This window comes from Gallus gallus, chromosome Z, assembly GCF_016699485.2.
Source record: "Gallus gallus isolate bGalGal1 chromosome Z, bGalGal1.mat.broiler.GRCg7b, whole genome shotgun sequence".
Taxonomy (NCBI): Eukaryota; Metazoa; Chordata; class Aves; order Galliformes; family Phasianidae; genus Gallus; species Gallus gallus.
Genome location: NC_052572.1, coordinates 48,557,654 through 48,576,186, shown reverse-complemented (window position 1 = coordinate 48,576,186; position 18,533 = coordinate 48,557,654). Strand labels below are relative to the sequence as shown.

At 34.5% G+C, this 18,533-nt stretch overlaps 1 protein-coding gene across 5 annotated transcripts in view; it reads right to left on the bottom strand.

The window, feature by feature from the left end:
- FBXL17 (F-box and leucine rich repeat protein 17) overlaps nt 1-18,533 on the bottom strand; it is a 290,756-nt gene that overhangs the window by 74,734 nt on the left and 197,489 nt on the right. Inside the window, exon 8 of one of the 5 annotated variants that reach the window (XM_040655861.2) lies at nt 6,200-9,094. The exons of 3 other annotated variants lie outside the window; for them this stretch is intronic. In XM_040655861.2, the coding sequence (XP_040511795.1) occupies nt 9,030-9,094 (65 nt within the window). In that variant the 3' untranslated portion in view covers nt 6,200-9,029. Of the gene's footprint in view, nt 1-6,199; nt 9,095-9,127; nt 12,684-18,533 lie in introns of those variants that run through there. One more of the 5 variants, XM_015280454.4, reaches the window with a different exon arrangement.

Below are 18,533 nucleotides of genomic sequence, written 5' to 3'. Positions count from 1 at the left end.
TAAAGTCTGCAGGTACCACAGCATTTCAAGACTTACCATGAGAAAAGCAACATTTTCTTCTTGTACCATTTTGACTACCACGAAATGGGTACCTTGAGATGAATACCAACCATGGCAAAATTTCAAATCTAAAGCTAGTTCTTTTTTAAATGTTGTATGAAGCACAAGTTCTATGAATGCTGAGATACTGTGGTAACAGAGGATACAAATAATCTCACTGATAAACTTTTATCTGATTTTTCTGAGTGTAAAATTTAATGAACTGATGATGACAATTGATCTTCACTTTTTGTTTTTAACTCTATTGCTTAGTGTAGATTAAAGTATAAATCTGGGTCATGTACCATCTTGTGATGGGGTCCTAGTTCACAATGGGAACTTCTTGGAAGTAACAAAAAACTGAACCAAAATAATATGAATAAATGCCTGCTGTATTCAAACTTCTTTTTGGGTATGGGTTACAAATACATGTATTATTTGAAGCTTCTCTTTCAGATTCAAAATTCTTGCTGTTATTAAAAACTTCAAGGCCTGGTACCAGGCTCATTTATTTTCCCATGACAAGTGCCAGAAAGAATATTATGGAAGACTACACAGTTCAGATTTCAGATATCTTTTCAGCTGCTGAGTTCTCCTTTTTAAATAAAAGAAGCTTAACTGAGCAGATTCTTAAAAATTGTGAAGGGCATAAATAAATATAAAGTAGCACTCTTGCATCTTCTGATGGTTAACTATGATCATACAGTGAATTTGTATGAATTTACATACTGTGTCTATTTTGTAAATAATTCTTAACATCTTTGAGATTCAAACTTGTAGAGGACACTGACATTTAGAGAAACAAGAATGTAATGTCATGGGTAATGCAAAAATTTTTATGGATTTCCTTTCTATGCATAAAACTGCAGAATGATTGGTCAGTATTTTCATTCTGGCCTTGGGCTTGAGGGCAAGGACAGCAAGTGTGTGCATGTTCTGCAATGACTGGCATAGCTGAAAGCAGTGCTATAGTGTGAGATATGCTCTATTGCTTGTTTGTCGTGCCATGTTTTTAAGCAAAAGGGAGACATTTTTCCTTTTACATAGAATATATACTTACAGTCATATTTCCATTTAAACGTTGTATGTTTTTATGTTTTGTTTGGATTAGAGTCTTCTTAAAGAAAGCAGAATATGATGTCAACAATAAACTGTGTTCCACTGGATTTTTACTTGAGAGACAGTAATGTAAAGATCTCATAGAAAAGGCATCATTACTTAAACAGCAATCTTGTCCTTTATGCCTTTGTAAATGGGTATTTGATTTTACAGCTCTAAAGCCCTTGGTTCACATTTAAATGTCAGAAACATTGCTTTGAATTTCTGAAAAATAATCACAGAATAACCAAAGTGCAGAGTTATGAAATTACTAGGTTGCACCCACCTCAGTATATTCTACATATGTATATTGTTTAGATGTATATGAACCATTTCTAGCCAAGTGATGGACCCTGCAGCCAATGTGTCTGTAAGTTAATTATTTTAGTTGCTCTTAATTACCATATGTACCAATCATAATGTTATTCAGATATAGACCACTATCCATCCATCTCTAACACATTTAATTGTTTTCTTAGAAAACAGATTGGAAGTACAGAATATCTGATGAGCTAAAGCAATGCCCTGCCCAGCCTTTCCAGTTAATGTTCTGTCATACCTCTGTTATAAAATACACAGACTTTCTACCTACATCAGGCATAAAAAATTATATGTGAAAGTTCACAAAAAAATTCCAATAACTTATAACAGCGCATTTTAGTGAGAAAGATATAAAAAGGAGACAATCCTAACAAAAACCCTACTACTGTACCTTTCTCTCATAGACTTAGCATTGGAACACTTCAGAATTTGTATTGAATTCTGTACTGCATATAACATGGGATTGAGTCGACTGAGCTTTCTGTACTTGAAACTCAAATTTTGGTTAATTAATACCCAATAAAAAGGTCATGTTAACATTTCTGGCTCACTTAGAACTTCTGGCCAACTTAGAACACGCCTCTTGCAAATAGGTTATATATACCGAAGTTACAATCATATTAAAATGTTGCATCTTCATTTAAATGAGTTAATAATTCAGTAGAGAACAAGCTCCTGGAAAAAGGTACTAGGATGATAGTACGTTAAAAAATTGAAGTGATATGACTACTCAAGTTGTAGCCCAAATCTATTTCAGACTGTCCTGCCATAGAAACAGCCCCTGTCAAGACAGACATATCATAAACACTGTTAAGTTAATCTTAAATCTTCAGCGTGAGATAACAAAAATCATAAAACTAATGTTAGTATTTGTGAAACTGTTGAACAGTTTAAACATATGTTTATGTAACACGTACAAAGAACAGTTAAACACGTATATAAGGCTACATATATGTTACAAGATGAGTTATAATTTGTCTCTTCCCACATCTCCCTTCCTCTACCATACGAGAAACATAATCAACCATGGAAAAAGAACAAATTAACTTTATTACGGAACTAGATGATCATTGTGGTCCCCTTCAACCAAGGCTATTCTATGATTCTATAACAAATTAACATGAATAATACCCTATGACATATTGACAGAGTTACAAAATAATTCCTTCTCGGGCACTTTTCTAAATGCCAGGTTTCTTTTTAACTACACGGTCAACTTCAAATCGAAAGTGTCAGAAAGGAAATGAAACAAAATTCCAACCCAGCTTCCCATGAAACCAGGTCTACCCACATGAAATCAAGTTTACTACAAATTCTTGTGACAGAACAAAGATAACTGAAAAACTTCAGGAATGATGAGCTATCTACTTTTGGCATCAGGCTGTTCTGGTGTGTTGCCAGGTCTAAGAGATGGTGTCACTGTCTCCAAGAGTTACCCTGGTGAACAGTTAGACTCCTGCCCATCATTGGTATGTTATAGACTATCTCAGGAAGCATCTCAGTTTAGCCTCTTGAACTTGTTCTCCCTTTATGCAAGAAACTACACATTAGTGTGTCAAAGACCACAACTTGTCATTTTTTACCTATATATATATATATTTGTATATATATATATATTTCCTCCCAGGTTTATAGACAAACAGTTGGCATTTTAAATTGTTTCTTTACCTCCAAAAAGTAGAGTGAGCACAAGGCTGAAGTGAAAAGTTATTTCTGCAGCTCTTAGGGTATTACTGCAGCACTGCACATGCACACTTCACTCATGCACTCATGTTTTCATGAAGGACCAAGCAAAATGAACTGCTACTACATCGAAGAGCAAGAAAGTGTGGACAATCTTTATCATTACAACTGCCATTACAGCATCAACAGCAGTAGTACAGTACATACACAGTTAATGGTAGAAGCTTGTCAAATATACAGACTGCAGTGAAAAATTACTAGAAGCAACTTGCAAATTCGCCCACATGCGAGGTGTAAAGAGGATGCTCCCTGCAGAACCTCTCAGTATGTTTTAAAATACCTTGCAGTTTTAAACAAAACACTACACTTTTTCTTGGAGGCTTAAGAAGTCCCCTTAGCTTATTCATTTCCAGCTCCTGTCCGAATGAAGTGTCCTGCATACCCTGCATTTCTTCTTTTCTGTGAATTATGATTATGATTGTTTAATAGACATTTTTCCTCTTTCTTTTCTCACAAACAAATCAATTAGATTGATGCTGCCTTTTGCACACCCAAGTCCCAGGAAAACTCTACGGAAAGTCTGCTGGTACTAAGTAGCTAACTTCTCTGCAGTTGCCATGTGTATTGTTACAGGTTCTACTTCAGCTAGAAACTGAAACATGACCGAAATCCAGAAGAATTCAGATATTTCCCAACATATCCTACAGAATAAAATAGAAAATACTGCTCATACAAAGGAATACAAATTCAAGTAGCAGCGTAAAGAGATGGTCTGTATGTAGCACAATCAGAATCTAAGGAATCAGTGGGATGTGTTGGCTGCGTTGGTAAAGCATAGCACATACAGTTAAAAAGGCACATAAAATTTAACAAGCATAACAAAGTGTGGGTAGAGACATGTATGCATGTGAGATCATGTGCACATGGAACAAAATATCCAGGGACACAGGTTTACAAACAAGCTTCAGCATATTACAAAAAGTTAGCCCTGGCCTGACAAAGTATGCCTTGTGCATGCTTGCATGTGTAGGAGTGGGAAGGATTACATAGTCCATGCATGTTTTTATTCTAAAAACTCTGCTAGACATTTTCTGTAAAGGATGCTGTTATCTTCATAAATTTGAGAGGCTGTATACCAGTTACAATTACCACATTAGATTTCTATATATAATTGATATTTGTGGACACATGTATTTACAGAGAATATTCGTAAGATTTGCAGTAAAAAATAGTATCATTTGTTGAAAATATTTATCCTGCCACACATCAAAAACAGTATTCACTGTAACAAAATTCAGGACATGGGTCTGATGTGTCAACTACTGACTTCAAGACATGTAAGCACAGGCATGTTTTGTACTTTTCTTTTTAACTCTTCCAGGTTCCTTTTACCTCAGACTATCATTATTTGAAAACATGCAAGTCAGTAATAGCTCTGGTACACAAAACGACGTTCTTCTGATTTCTGACCTAAAAGCAAATGTTTCTAACATGTCCTATGCTTGGACTATACTTTATAACAGAAAAATTTATTAAAAAAAAAAAAAAAAAAAGGAAAGAAAGAAACAAAGTATCTGGAGCCGAGTGCATAACTCATTCATCTACACTTTCTATAATGCTATTAAAAGATCAAACAAGACCAACAAGAAGCACCATACATGAACAGTAATATTCCAAAATGCAGAAAACATATGCATTATTATCAAATAACAGTTAAACTTCTATATAAAGCTACAGTTACTCACAGCAGATCACACTTCAGTGTTTTCCTGAACAGCGCTGCTCTTCTGAACTGTGCATTAAACTGAAATGTGACTGATGATGTTGGTTTGTGAAAGTAGCGCATAAAGACATCTAGTTTTAATCATTTTTAACTGCTAAAAAACATGAAAACAACTGGCCTTCTTCAGTGCCAGATAAATTAATACTTAAGAACTGAGTATTTATTTCTAAGAAAAATATTTCCTACAATACTAGAAATTGGCCCTTTTCCTTGTTAAACATTTTTTAGATGTGTCTAGATCATAAGGCAGAAATCTGATAAAGATTCACTGCTTATCTGGAAAACCGTTCCATTTGTGGAAGTATCTCAGCACAATTACCAGACTGCTTATTTGATAAAATCATCATCTCATTTTTCAGTTTAATACATCTGTATCCCATACAGAATACGAGATATAAAAGTGATGAAATCAAAACACTGCTGACCAGTTATGTTACAACTCCATTTTAAAGTGTTGTTGAGGTAAAGCCTGAAAGGGGTTTAGGCTATATCCTAGCATGTGTTGTGACAGCTGCTTGCGAAAATATATATATAGAGAGAGAGAGTATCAATAACAAAAAATATTTTTTCAACAGAATTCTTTCAGGCACCTGAAATGAAAATTTTACAAATACATTTCAAAATTGAGAAATTGTTTTCCTCTGTATCTTCCAGTTTCACTGTTGCTACCTAAGACTTGTTTGCATGTTAGGGAAGTTTCTAGTAGTGGTGAACACAGCACAGAAACATTCCTTCAAAAAATACTACAATGTCAACCTATAGGAAACCTCAGCCACTATGTGCTAGAGCTCAGAGACGGTATTAAGCCATTTTGTTACATATGATGCCAGTCAGAGTGTTGCCTTGCAGATGGTCCACGACATAGAATTAATTGAGATAGCTCAACAGTTCTTCTGATTTGCCAATCTAGGAAAGCCACAGCAAAATAACTCAGCATATGAATTTAGAAATTGTACTTTCTGCCTTACTATTTCCTTGACTAGACAATTACTCTGTATCTTGAAGTATGTATAGTTGGCTTTGTCCCACATATGGACAACGTAAAGCACTTAAAGCTCCTTGATGAAAACATAACAGAGGATATACACTTCTGATATGCAGGCTACAAGTGATATAAACAAACATCACATTTCAGTTCCTTTTTTCTGTGAGGAAGTAGAATAAATAGTAAAGCGATAGCAGTTAGTTTTGGAATCTGTCTTTCTCTACATAATGTCATTGGGAAGACACTTTGAAAGCACGAAAGTAGGGTGCAGTGACTCAGATGTGAGTGATCAAAATTGTTTATTACAAGTTCTCACATCACTTATATACCTTCACAAGTTTTCTTTTTCTAGCTTTCTCATCTGCCCCTACAACTGTCCCATCCACCTTTACATGTCAACAGAGCATTCTACAAACACTCTTCAACCGTTCATGTGGGCCCTTATACAATCAGAGCTGTGAGCTGTTCTTTCCTCTTCTACAGGTGTCCTTGGTTCTTATGCTGTTTATCTTGCTACACAGCTGCTGCTCTGAACAGTTTTCTTGTATTCCCACAGTAGGGTAGTCTGCATCTTAAAGATTTTTTCATGAAGAATATATATATATGTAAATACATACCTAATTCCTGTCATACATTCTACACTTCCTCTTCCCTCCACATTCTACCTTCCTCTAAATTCCTCTTGCTTCTTCAAAACTCTTCTCTCAGCGTCTGACTTTATTTTTCTGCAAGGCTTGATGACATTCTGTTTCTGACCTACTCTGGTATACGCAGTCAGTAGTTACACTCAGTAGAGAAAGCAAAATGTTCATTATTTTTTCACTAATTTCTTGAGTAGACAGTTATTCTGTGTGTTAAAATGTGAGTAATTTGTCCTTTCTACCAAAGAGAGTAAAAGAGGAATCTAGGAGATGACATCACCCACATGAAGACAGAATGAGTGGAAGTCAAGCATGCAGCAATACTGGGGAGGAAAGAAAAACCCAACTAACAGATATTCATAGCATGAAGGGAAGCAGCAGAGCAGAATGTTCTACTTGTCACAGAAACGGGAAATCATGGCAGGCAGGTCTAGATTTTCATGTCAAGGCACAGGGACTTGAAGTGTGCAGAAGACAAATAAAGACCTGAAAAATAACATTTTTCAGGGTTCTTCTAATCCTATCACTTACTGCAACATTTTCTTTCAAGTGTAAAAGCCACAGCAGCATATTTCATCATTAATTTTGTAGCAATTCTACAGAAAAACAAAGAATTTCAGAAAGAAGTAATCTTGGACTGATAATTAACACAGATTTTTGCATTAAATAACAGACACTGGCTTTCAAGACAATAGAGAAGCATTCATGCAGGATGGATGATTGTTATTGTGCCTATATAGTGTGGCTGACATCTAGGAAAACAAACATAGTATTTTTAGATGTAAAATACAGTCTTTCTCTTGCTATGAAAACTATCTGCTTCTTAGTATCATATGTTCAAATGTTTTCTTATTTTGCTCACTGAGAGGGATTTGATAGGTTCCAAATAATTCCAGTCATCCATGATATCCAAAAGCAAAACTTCAGGAAGCCAATTTCTACAAAGCAGAGAAAATAAATCCCTCTCTCTATAGATTGTATTTTCCTATCATATCCTTGTGGCTTTTCCTTGACTAATGCATTTGCAAAGTTTCTTACTTAGGTTGTGTCCATTTTTCTAACCGAAGTGGTCAGTTTGCCTAATACGGAATCTAAAGGAGACATACATATTGTGCTTAATTTTCCCTGTTTGTTACCAGATAGTTTGAAGACTACCATTGCCTACAAGGGAAAATAGATGTCTCCTGGACCTTGATAACCAGCCAGTTATTTCCCTGGTTATTTTCTGTAGTGATTTTCCTGGTATTTTACATCCTCCTACTCTAATTTTTCCTCTGTGTATGAATCAAGCTAGAAAGGTGCTTTTTATTTCTCTATTGAAACTTCTAGAGTAGCAGTTCAATTTGTAAGCTTTCACACAACATTACTCTTGTATGTTTTATTGTAAATCTTCATTTTTGCTTTAAAATGTCACTCTGCCTTGTAAGAGCAATCAATACTTTCATAATTACATAAAACAGCTCAAAGTGTATTATGTATCCCTACCACAAATGTAGTTGTTTTTCCAACCTAACTCAGTTTTATGTAATTTTAGCCTATCATTTCTCCAATAAGAACAAGGAATTGGTGCCAAAGATTCTAGACAGAGTAACAAATATTTTATCAATCAATATTGATCTAGTGGGAAGAAACCCTGCCCAAGTTCCCTTCCAACCCAAGACAGTCTATGATTCCACAGTTCTTTGACATTGCTCTCTTGGTGCTCACATGCAATGTGGATAGACAGAAGTGTTTTAAAAATGTCTGTCAGCTAATTCCCCTTTCGCACTGATAGCTTTAGAACTACTAATTCTGATACTCAAAAGAAACTTTTAAGACAGTTTTCAAATACTGGATGACAATGCTGTTTATGAAATCTGTTCAAATGCTGTATGTTCAAGAATCTGTTACAGAATCTGTTAATTCTGGATCTGATTTTAATTGTATTTATTTTTTTTTAACTCAGAAATCCATGTGTATTATTTTAAACAGAGTTCTGCACCTCTTATTCTATTGCTGTTTGCAAACAAGAAAAAAACACAATCAAGGACATATTCTGACGACAGTGTGAGAACTAAAAAGAAAATTCTTCCTCATCACAAAAAAAAAAAAAAAAAGCTATTTTTGAACAGAGTATTCATCTGTTTCAAGAATTAAATTGAAACTGAGAGCATAAGGCATATCATATAAACAAATGATTAAAATTTACAAAAGGTAAGAAAAAATTCTGCAGGTAATGGTGGCAAACAATTACAGAAACAAATTTGGGAAAAATAGAGGAAAGGGAAGGGAAGGGAAGGGAAGGGAAGGGAAGGGAAGGGAAGGGAAGGGAAGGGAAGGGAAGGGAAGGGAAGGGAAGGGAAGGGAAGGGAAGGGAAGCGGGATTGCTTACTCTGTTTATTATATGCCACACAAAAATCCATGGTAAAGCTGATGATTGTAGTATCACTGTAAACAGGAAATAGATCCAGATAATGGTTGTAGCTTCTAGTTTAAGTTCTTAAAGACAGCAGAGATTCTTCATATGTAGCCACACAAAGTTACCTATTAGAATACCGACTGGGCCTACAATGGACAAATAGTTGAAAAGTTTATGAAAGGAAATGGTTGCTAAGAATATAAAAGAACCCAGTAAGTAAAAAAATGTCTAACTCCAATAAACTACCACAGCAAGACAATTATCTTCCTGTCAGTATTTGTACCACATGGTCTGCAACATTCTGTTTTTTCAAAATACCAATGCTAAATAGACAGAGCTATGAAAAACAAAAGAATGGGTTTCACAGTGCATCAGACAACAAGAAGTGTCATTGTTCCAAATTTGAACATTTTCTAATTTTTGGACATCTATCATAATGGAGATAAGATTTATTTAATGTATAAAACTTGGGAAATGAGTAGGATTGCTTATTGAGAGCACCATTACACACTCTTTTTCTGATAGCAACAGAGAAACTGAATGTGGGAGGAATTCAGCATTCCTGTACAGGAAACAAGATTAACCTGTGTGCGTATTCTTTCACCCAAGCAAAGACTGGCTGTCCCCCTCATCCTGACACAGAACCTCTGCCTACCATTCTCACTCCATACTTGCAGTTCCTCCTACTTCTGAGATCAAATAATCTACACTTTAATGCATGACTACTTTCCAGCCTCAGCATCTTCTGTTCCCTTATTAGTTTTCTCAAGGGTCTCATCTCAGAGCTCTCCATGACACAGCCCACATTTCTCTAGCTGAAGTTGCTTGCTATACCTTCAAGTAAACTAATCAAATTTTTGCACACCTCTTCTTCTCTGTTATTAGCAAGGAACATCGGTAATGCCTGGCAGCATATGAGCAATCTGGCTGGCCCTCCACAGAAAATCTGGTTTGACTCTAAACTTTGAAGGAGGTTGAAATTACCTATGCTGTCCTTATGAAAATGTTAGGAAAGAGAAAAGCAAGCACATCTACGTCAGAGGGCAACTACAATCACATTCTGTATACAATGTAGCTGAAATTCAGAAATATCATAACCAAAATCTGAAATGGACAAAGTTTGATTCCAACTTCCTTTCAAGTCTGGAATCACTGAATCACAGAACAGCAGGAGTTGGAAGGAACCTCTAGAGATCATCGAGTCCAACCTCACTCCTACAGCAGGTTCCCTACAGTAGGTCACACAGGTATGTGTCCACATGGGTCTTGAATATCTCCATAGAAGATTTGACTACTTCCCTGGGCAACCTGTTCAGGTTCTCCATCACCCTCATCTGTCATGCCTCAGGTTGGCATCTCCAGAACAGAGCAAGCATGCAACAAGACCATCAATAGAGTTGAAAGTTTCCATGATCTGATACTAAACAAAGTAGCAGAATTGTTTTCACATTATCAACAAAAACTTGGAAAGACAGACAGAATTTTTTTTGAGTTTAAGAACAGCTTGAGGGTCCAACTGACAGCAAAAATACATGGCTTTTTTTTTTTTTTCTCCAAATTTTGGCTGCACATGTTATTTGCTGTGACTGAATGGTTTTATTTTGAGTTCTTTTGCTTTCATTCCAACACATCTAATGCTGCTTTTATTCCCTGTGTCGTATCATCATATGTTCAAGATTTAAAGTCTGTGTCAGCAAAAAAAAAAACAACAAGGCTTTCCATCTTTCACAAATCTGATGTGCACCAACACTCATTTAACAAAAGACCTGTCAGTGGCTCCATTATCAAGTACAGTAATAAGCTTAACTTTCTGTGTGCACTTCTAAGCCACTTCCCATAGGAACTACACAAATGCTTCTTTGTTATATCTTGATTCAAGATTATGGACTTTTTATCTGCAAACTGCAAGGAGCTTCAAAATCTCTACTACTGGAATCTTTTGTAATCAGATGAGTGACAATAAACAAAGTTGCAAATACAATGAGTAGAGAATCATGAGCATCTTACAAAAGAATCAGAGCACAGATGTGTGGATAGGTGTACCTATTTTACTAAAAAAAAAACAAAAAACAACCCACCACCACAACAACAAACAGAGATTCTGCATGCTATCTGAAACAACGAATCTTCCCAAATAACCCATTTAATTAAAACTCCATGAACTGACAAACTGTTCACTCGTTATGGGTTTTATCATTAATCCCACAGCTTTCCAAATTCCCCCTTTTTTTCCTTTTTCCTTTTTTTTCATTCCCTTCCTTTCTCCTTTCCTTTGCTTTCCTTTCCTCCCCTCCCCTTCCCTTCCTCTCCCTTTGCTACCTTTACTTCCCTTCTCCTCCCTTTCCTCTCCTTTCCCTTCCTTCCCTTCCCTACCTTTCCTTTCTCTTTTCCTTCCATTCCCTTTCCTTCCCTTCCTTTCCCCTCCCTTCCCTTTCTCCTTTCTCTTTTCTCCTTTCTTCTTTCCTTTTTCCATTTTAATATACCACAATGCAGTTAGATACTCAATGAGATTCAGTCACTTCATAAATTTGAAAGATGTTTTGTGCCTTCATATTTCTGATATGTTTCTCAAAATTGCTTACAATTCACCATTGTTACTTCTTTGGTACCAGAAGCAATATTTACAATTGGATGAATGGAGGTAAATATAAGAGGGTGCACCTAATTTATGCAGTCCATTTCCCTTCCATTAGAGACCTTCCTACTCCTAAAATCAAATTAAGTGGTATTATGCATTAGCAGAGAGTAATCAAATTGTATTTTATTTTACCAGAAACAATACATAGTTTGCCTTTTTATTTTGATTAAAGACATATCAAGAATGCACGTGAGGAAATTCACCAACAATGTACTTTATTTATAAGATGTCCAAGTGCACTAGAAATAAGTCACACACATTGAAAATTTATTTTAAACTGATATTTACTCTTCTTCCTTTTCCCTTAAAGACAAAGGTGTTTTTTAATTTGTGATTACATAAGAAACAAATACTATGAGTATTCATTCGATATATTTTTCTTCTGTGTGCATATTTGTATATGCATATGCAGTCATATATATGCAAATGCATAAAAGTGCACATAAATGGGTGTTAGAAAACTACTTCACATGAGATCACAGAAAGATTTTGTGAAGCTACAAAGTCAGGGTTTCTTTTAGCCTCTTTTGCAAAACCTGTGCAAATCATAACTGATCATAAATCATAAGCTCATAAGAAAATATGGATTTCAGGGGGAGTAGAGACCTGTGTGAATTAGGTTTCTTTTGGTTTACAGTCTCTATTAGTTTCAAGGTGTTCCTGAGTTTTTATTGACTAAGGGACAAAATGCATTTCTTTTGTCTTCTCATCCCACTACCGCTCTTTCCAGTAATGGTGTTTGATCAGAATGGTTGCTTAATTCCCCTTTAATTATCTGACAAGAACAGAGTATGGTAAAGAAAACAAGTTCTGTTTATATAAAAATTGTTGAACATCATCAAGGAAAAATAAAAAGCTGATGCATCTTTCTGATCTGTTTTTTCTCCTTTTTCCATTATAGACAAAAAAAATGCTTTATCAAAACAGCTCCATGTAGACTATACATGTCCAACCTTCCTCTTTTTACCCTCCTTTTTATGCTTTGTTACTTACTTACATTAACTATATTATATATTTTATACGTGGTCCAAGACAATTCCTCTTCACTCAATGCAGCCCGGGCAAGCAAAAAGTTTGGACACCCTCAAAATGTATGCCTAGAAAGAACAAATGTCCTTTGTGAAGTTATTCTAGTACAAAGCCTTGTACTCTACTTTATTGATGATGCCTCCAAATGCAAAAAAAACCATACCAGGCACTGTCACTCTTACTGATAAAAGTGACTTAAGTAAAAGGCACAAATCAAAAAAAGAGAGTACAATTTATATACACTTTTGTAATAACTTTTTCCTAAAAGCTTGGCTCCAAATAACTTCCTAACTTAGCATCATCTTTTTGCTTTGCCATCCAAATACCTGAAGGATCCCATGCTCTTTGTCAACAGTTCCAGGCTCCTCCATACAGGCAACCTGGAGGCACTGGAAAAAATGGAGGTTTTCAAAAAGAAGTCCAAGTTCACAGCCACCGTGGACCTGATCTGGTGAAAGGCCCACCCTGAGTGCAAGACTGAACTGGATGACTCATAGACAAGATTTCTATGATTTCTTCATCGTGTTTTACAAATAGGTTGGCTAAAGTTTATGCTAAACTAGGAAAATCCCACTGAAGCTGCATTAAATTAGGTGCTTGAAAATCAAGGTAAAAAATACAGATTAGTTACTTAATGAAAACACAGGTAAGGGAATGTGAACTTCTAGTATTGTTGACAAGTTGATGTTAATCACTATTTGAGTTGGTAGAAATAAAAATGAGTTACAGAATTTCTAAGCACAAATTTCACAATGGATTATTATTACTACTGATCAATGAATACAGGCTACCATACGTGAAGCAAAGACACATACTGCTACTACATCCTCGTATTAAAATTATTACTCAAAACTTCAGTGACTATCTCAGTGTTTTAAAATTCTGATAGTATTTAAAATTTCTTCTTTGTTTTATCTCTGTTTTACCATCCAGGTCTGGAAGTACTACTGAGCTCGTAAGTTCCTAAAAGTTTAATTGTATCATGGACCATCTGATGTCTATTAAAGAAAAAAAAGGTTAAAAAAACAATAAAAATAAAAAACCAATACTACCACCTACTAACATGGGAGAAAAGTAATAAATAATTATGTATTCAGATTACTTTAAAATTTTTTGAAGTTTGTAATACTGAATAACTAAGTCTAACAACTGATATTCAAACTTTCCCAATGTATGTATTTTTTAAATGTTTAAACACATCATCGTAAAATTCGTACCATTTATCACTTTAAAAATATGAATAAAAATGAGCAGAGGAATCCAAACCGCACATTTATAAAGAAAATTAATTAATTAATTTTTTAAAAAACATTATTCAAGAATATCGTTCACCTACTTTTACTTCTTTTTCTTGCTGCTAGCTAACCTGTAGGTATATACTTACAGACACATTTTGTTAAACTTCTGAATTAAGCATCTTAAGGTACTTAAGGTAACATAGTTCAGTATGTAGAGCTAAAAACAGAGGCAATGGCACCTAGCCAAGAGATTCCACATATTCTTCGTGCCTTTTTAGGGACAGATACTTGACATTTCAAAAATTAAAATAATCACACTTGATTTATGAAGAAATAAAATTCATAAATCAGACGCTAGTTTGAGACCAAGTTTTCATACAAAACTATTTGAATCCTATAGATTGATCAAAACAAAATTTTGCTGTCTATTTAATAATTTTTGAAAGCACAAATATTACTTGCCATTCAAATTAGATATGACTAAAAGTCATGCATGTTCCTTGCATCAGTAGTTTCCACATTCTGTCCTACTGTGGTGAAAAATCAAACAGTTGAAAATACAACATAAATTTCCTATATATATCACCATGGTGGGGGAAATCAGCTGCTTTTTTACATTAAAAATTAACTCATAATCACCATCATTAAAGGAATGCAGAGCTGAAGTACCACTCATGTCACTTCATTACCTAAAGTAATGTATATTTTGGATTCATGCTCTGTTCATAGAAAAGACGATTAATTTTACTATTTTTGCTGTTGTAATTAAGGTTTTAAATCAATATTTATGATATTACTGTGATATTAGGCATTTGATTTTATTTATATTTTAGGGAAGTACATCAATATCACAATAAGTACTTCCTTCAGGCATTTAAATACAAAATAAATACATTTCCAGGTATCTATTAATGAAATTAAATTATAGAAATGATTAATGAATAAAAAACTTTCTTAAATTTTAGCATTCAAAATAATTGCAATACTAGCACTTCCTTAACTTAATTGGTATACATTTTAAATGGTCAGAGAATGATTCATCGCTTCAGTAATCTGAGTAGTAATGAGTATTCAAGAAACATCCAAGAGAGTTGCATATCAGAAAGGCAATCCTACCACCACAATATAACATGTTTAGAAAGTTAGCTTCAGCAATTATGCTGTAACTCGTATATTACTTCCTATGAAGTTTAAACAACTGTTCTCATATTTAAGCACTTGGTAATGAAACCTATATTATGAAGGCAGCTTGAAGAAAACACTTAGGCAACATTGGAGTAACACTGTAATTTTAAAACATAATCTGTTAAAATATATTTGAAAGAGCATTAAGAAAGGGATAATAAAACTGACTCCTACAATTTAGAAGAAATAAAGTGAAACTGCCATACAACACAGCATATTTAAAATATAGTGGAAATAATTACTTGAATGATTACATCTACCAGCAGAATTTTTATATCACAAGGGATCTAATGTAAAAAGATTCAGTAAAATATTTTATTTTTGAATTCTGATTTCCTCTCACTTACAAAAGATGCAAGTGCTGTTTCTAAATTTAGAATAATGATATTCCCCACTGAGGGATATAAGTTTATAGGTTGTATAAAAATACTTTTAAAATTGTTAATGTATAGTTTTTTTTTTTGAAGGGGATCGATAATTGCTTCTCAACCAATTAAGTGGTCTAGGGGCAAATTTTACATCAATTCAAAAGTTAGATGAATAAATATAAAACTAGACTACAACAGTGCAGTAATGTGAGTAATTATTAGTATTTGTCAGAAAATATTAAATATTTTAAACATTTAAATTAAATTATATTCTAACCAAGAAAGAAAGAGACTCCCCTAGACTGTACATTTTGACAGCTGTTTTTCTCAAATCCATCTACCACAGACTGAAAAAATCAAATGTTTTGTTGGGAGTGTTACTATCCATTGCAGTGTGAAATTAACAGAAGCCACGTGAAATGAAAGTCTAAATAGAAACACAGAATGACAGCACTTTCCTTAACAGGTTCTGGACTTATAAAAATACACACACACACACACACACAAAAATTACAAGGACCCCAATGATTATAATGTGATCAAAACCGCATGGCTCAAAAGCAAAAATTTATTTGCCTTTCAAATTGGTGCTTAGATGCAAACAGGTGCAAACAGTTTGTTAGATTTAATAATTCTAAAACTGCTCTTGCCATGCAGCAGCTCAGTGAAGATGCACTTAACACGCTGCTCCCAGTGCAAAGAATAACATGCACTCTGAAGGAGTAAAGCTTTATGCGATTTTCTAAAGGTCATGTACAACAGGAAACTCAAATGTTACAATAGAACAGTAGCTAGGTCCTGGGTTAAATGAAATTTCAGTATTATAATACAGTTTCCTAACACAGTAAATACAGTAAATGAATAAAACAAGAATCTGAGAATGTATTTCTGGAAACATACACAGAGGTTGTAGCTGTTTCAATTTTTTTTAATGTCAGAAGTAAATTTTCTGCCTTGGTTTTCATAAATAAGGTGTATTTTGCCAAAGATTAACTGAAGCACCTCTCAAGAGAGATAAAAAAAAGTACAAAATTAAAGTTACTATTACAGTTGATAAAGTACTGCCAAGCTTGCCAAACAAAGAATCACAGTAACACCCCAAAACACCGTTACAGCTTCTCATAGAAGAAACTGAATGAAATCAGCAGTACCTATGTGTCTCCCTACAGGACAAACCAAACCCAAAGTACAACACCTCTCCATTTTTCACATTTAGAACAACCACCTGGGAACAAACTGTGCACAAATCATAGGCTTCTGCTCTGTGCATGTTGATGATTCAAAAGTGCATCTACATTCAGCTTCCTCCAACTGGCTATTATGCTACATTATTTCTAAGGGTACAGGTTAAGGGGTACAATTCATCATCCGGCATGACAAAAAACAGTTGAGAAGTTTGTCTCATCTTATAAAGAGGAAAACCTTTATTATCTACTGGAGGACAAAGGATTTGCAGCTATCTGTTATTTGAGGAACGTGCTGTTGCTGTAATTTATCTCACTGTATGGGTCATGAAGATGCACAGTGGTGTCTCAAATCAGCTTTTAAAGAAAACTGCATGGAATTTTCATGACATTGTGAATACTCCTAAAACTTACACAATAAAAAAGAAAAAAAAAGTTTTTTCATACTTATGAATTAAATGAGTTTCTGACAATTTCTTCAAGGGCTTTTTTTTTTTGATTCAGTGAATTACTTCTGACAAAGTTCTTATTAGGCTTTGTCTTAACAGTGATTCCTATTGAAAACTCCAGACAGGTGAGTAATGTTATCTCTTCTCTCCATGCACACTCTTAACAGATCTACCCATGTCCTGATAGGTCCTAAGCTCCAAACATACCTCTTTCCTCACAATAACAATCCTCTTTGTTTCAATGTTAGCAGGATCCCTTATGCACAAGAAGTTCTGTGAGTACATGCATATCTGCATACGAACAATTAGTCCAACCTGCAGCTTAATTTACAACAATATAAAAAACTCTAGGAATATAAAAAATGGAAACACACAGGTTGAAAAATGTCCTCACAAAAGCTATGTATGCTGCAATTTTTTCTCGTACTTAGAAGGCAATATATAGAGGTTCTGAAACACATGAAAAGACTCCAAATCTTCACTGTGCACACTGTGCAGTATGAATTGTAATGACTTAAAAAGAGGAAGGGATAGTAATACCCTGTATTGTTGTTTTGTTGAATTATGTAACACACTGTAACCACCTTCTATTGCCAAAATAAGCTTTCACTGATTCTTACAATAACTGCAGTTTCAATAAAAGTATGAAGTAGGAGCTTCAGAATCCTGAAAGAATGTTAAGCAAAACAAAAACATTTTAATGCACGTTAGAGATTTTGTCGAGGATGGAAGTAATGTTAATGCATATAACAGCCTGTAACTTCACTCCACCAATTCTCACTCTAGTGCAGGTACAGTTGCAGCCTATCCACAGAAAAGGAAAAAAGAACAACAACAATTGGCACAAAACATTAAAAATCCTGGTTCCTTACTTTAGTGAGTTCAGATTTATGAACATTTAAGCAACTTAACCAGAAATAGATAGAAAACAATTTTGTGGAAAGGAAGAAAATCAAGATAATAAGAAATGAATACATCTATATCCTTTTCCCTTTATATACTAAATAAATAAATTAATACTTCAGTAAGCTATTAAACATAATTTATATGCACACAGGCATACATAGCATACAAAAGACTAAAGACAAAAAGGAAGGACCTGATCATGAAAAGATTTTCTGCACATCTATCCAAAGGCATGAACACGCTCCTTAAGCACAGCATTTGAATGCTTTGAGCCACTGAAAGACTACAAGACTGAAGAAACTATGCAAGAGACAGGAAAACCGAAGAGAGATCAGTTCTGAGAAAGAAAAAAAATCAGGGAACTCAATATTTCAGCAATTCAGAATGATTGCTGAATCATTCTATATTTTTTAAATGATCTAAATTAAGCAAGAGATTGCATAATGAGTAATGTGTGGAGAAGAACTTTTATTTTTTAACTCAGAAAGGCATCTACTACCTGCTCCATTGTGTTTATCCACATGTGCTGGCTTTATCCCACAAATAATGTATTTCTTTCCGAGTAACTCTATTCAAAATAAAGACTAT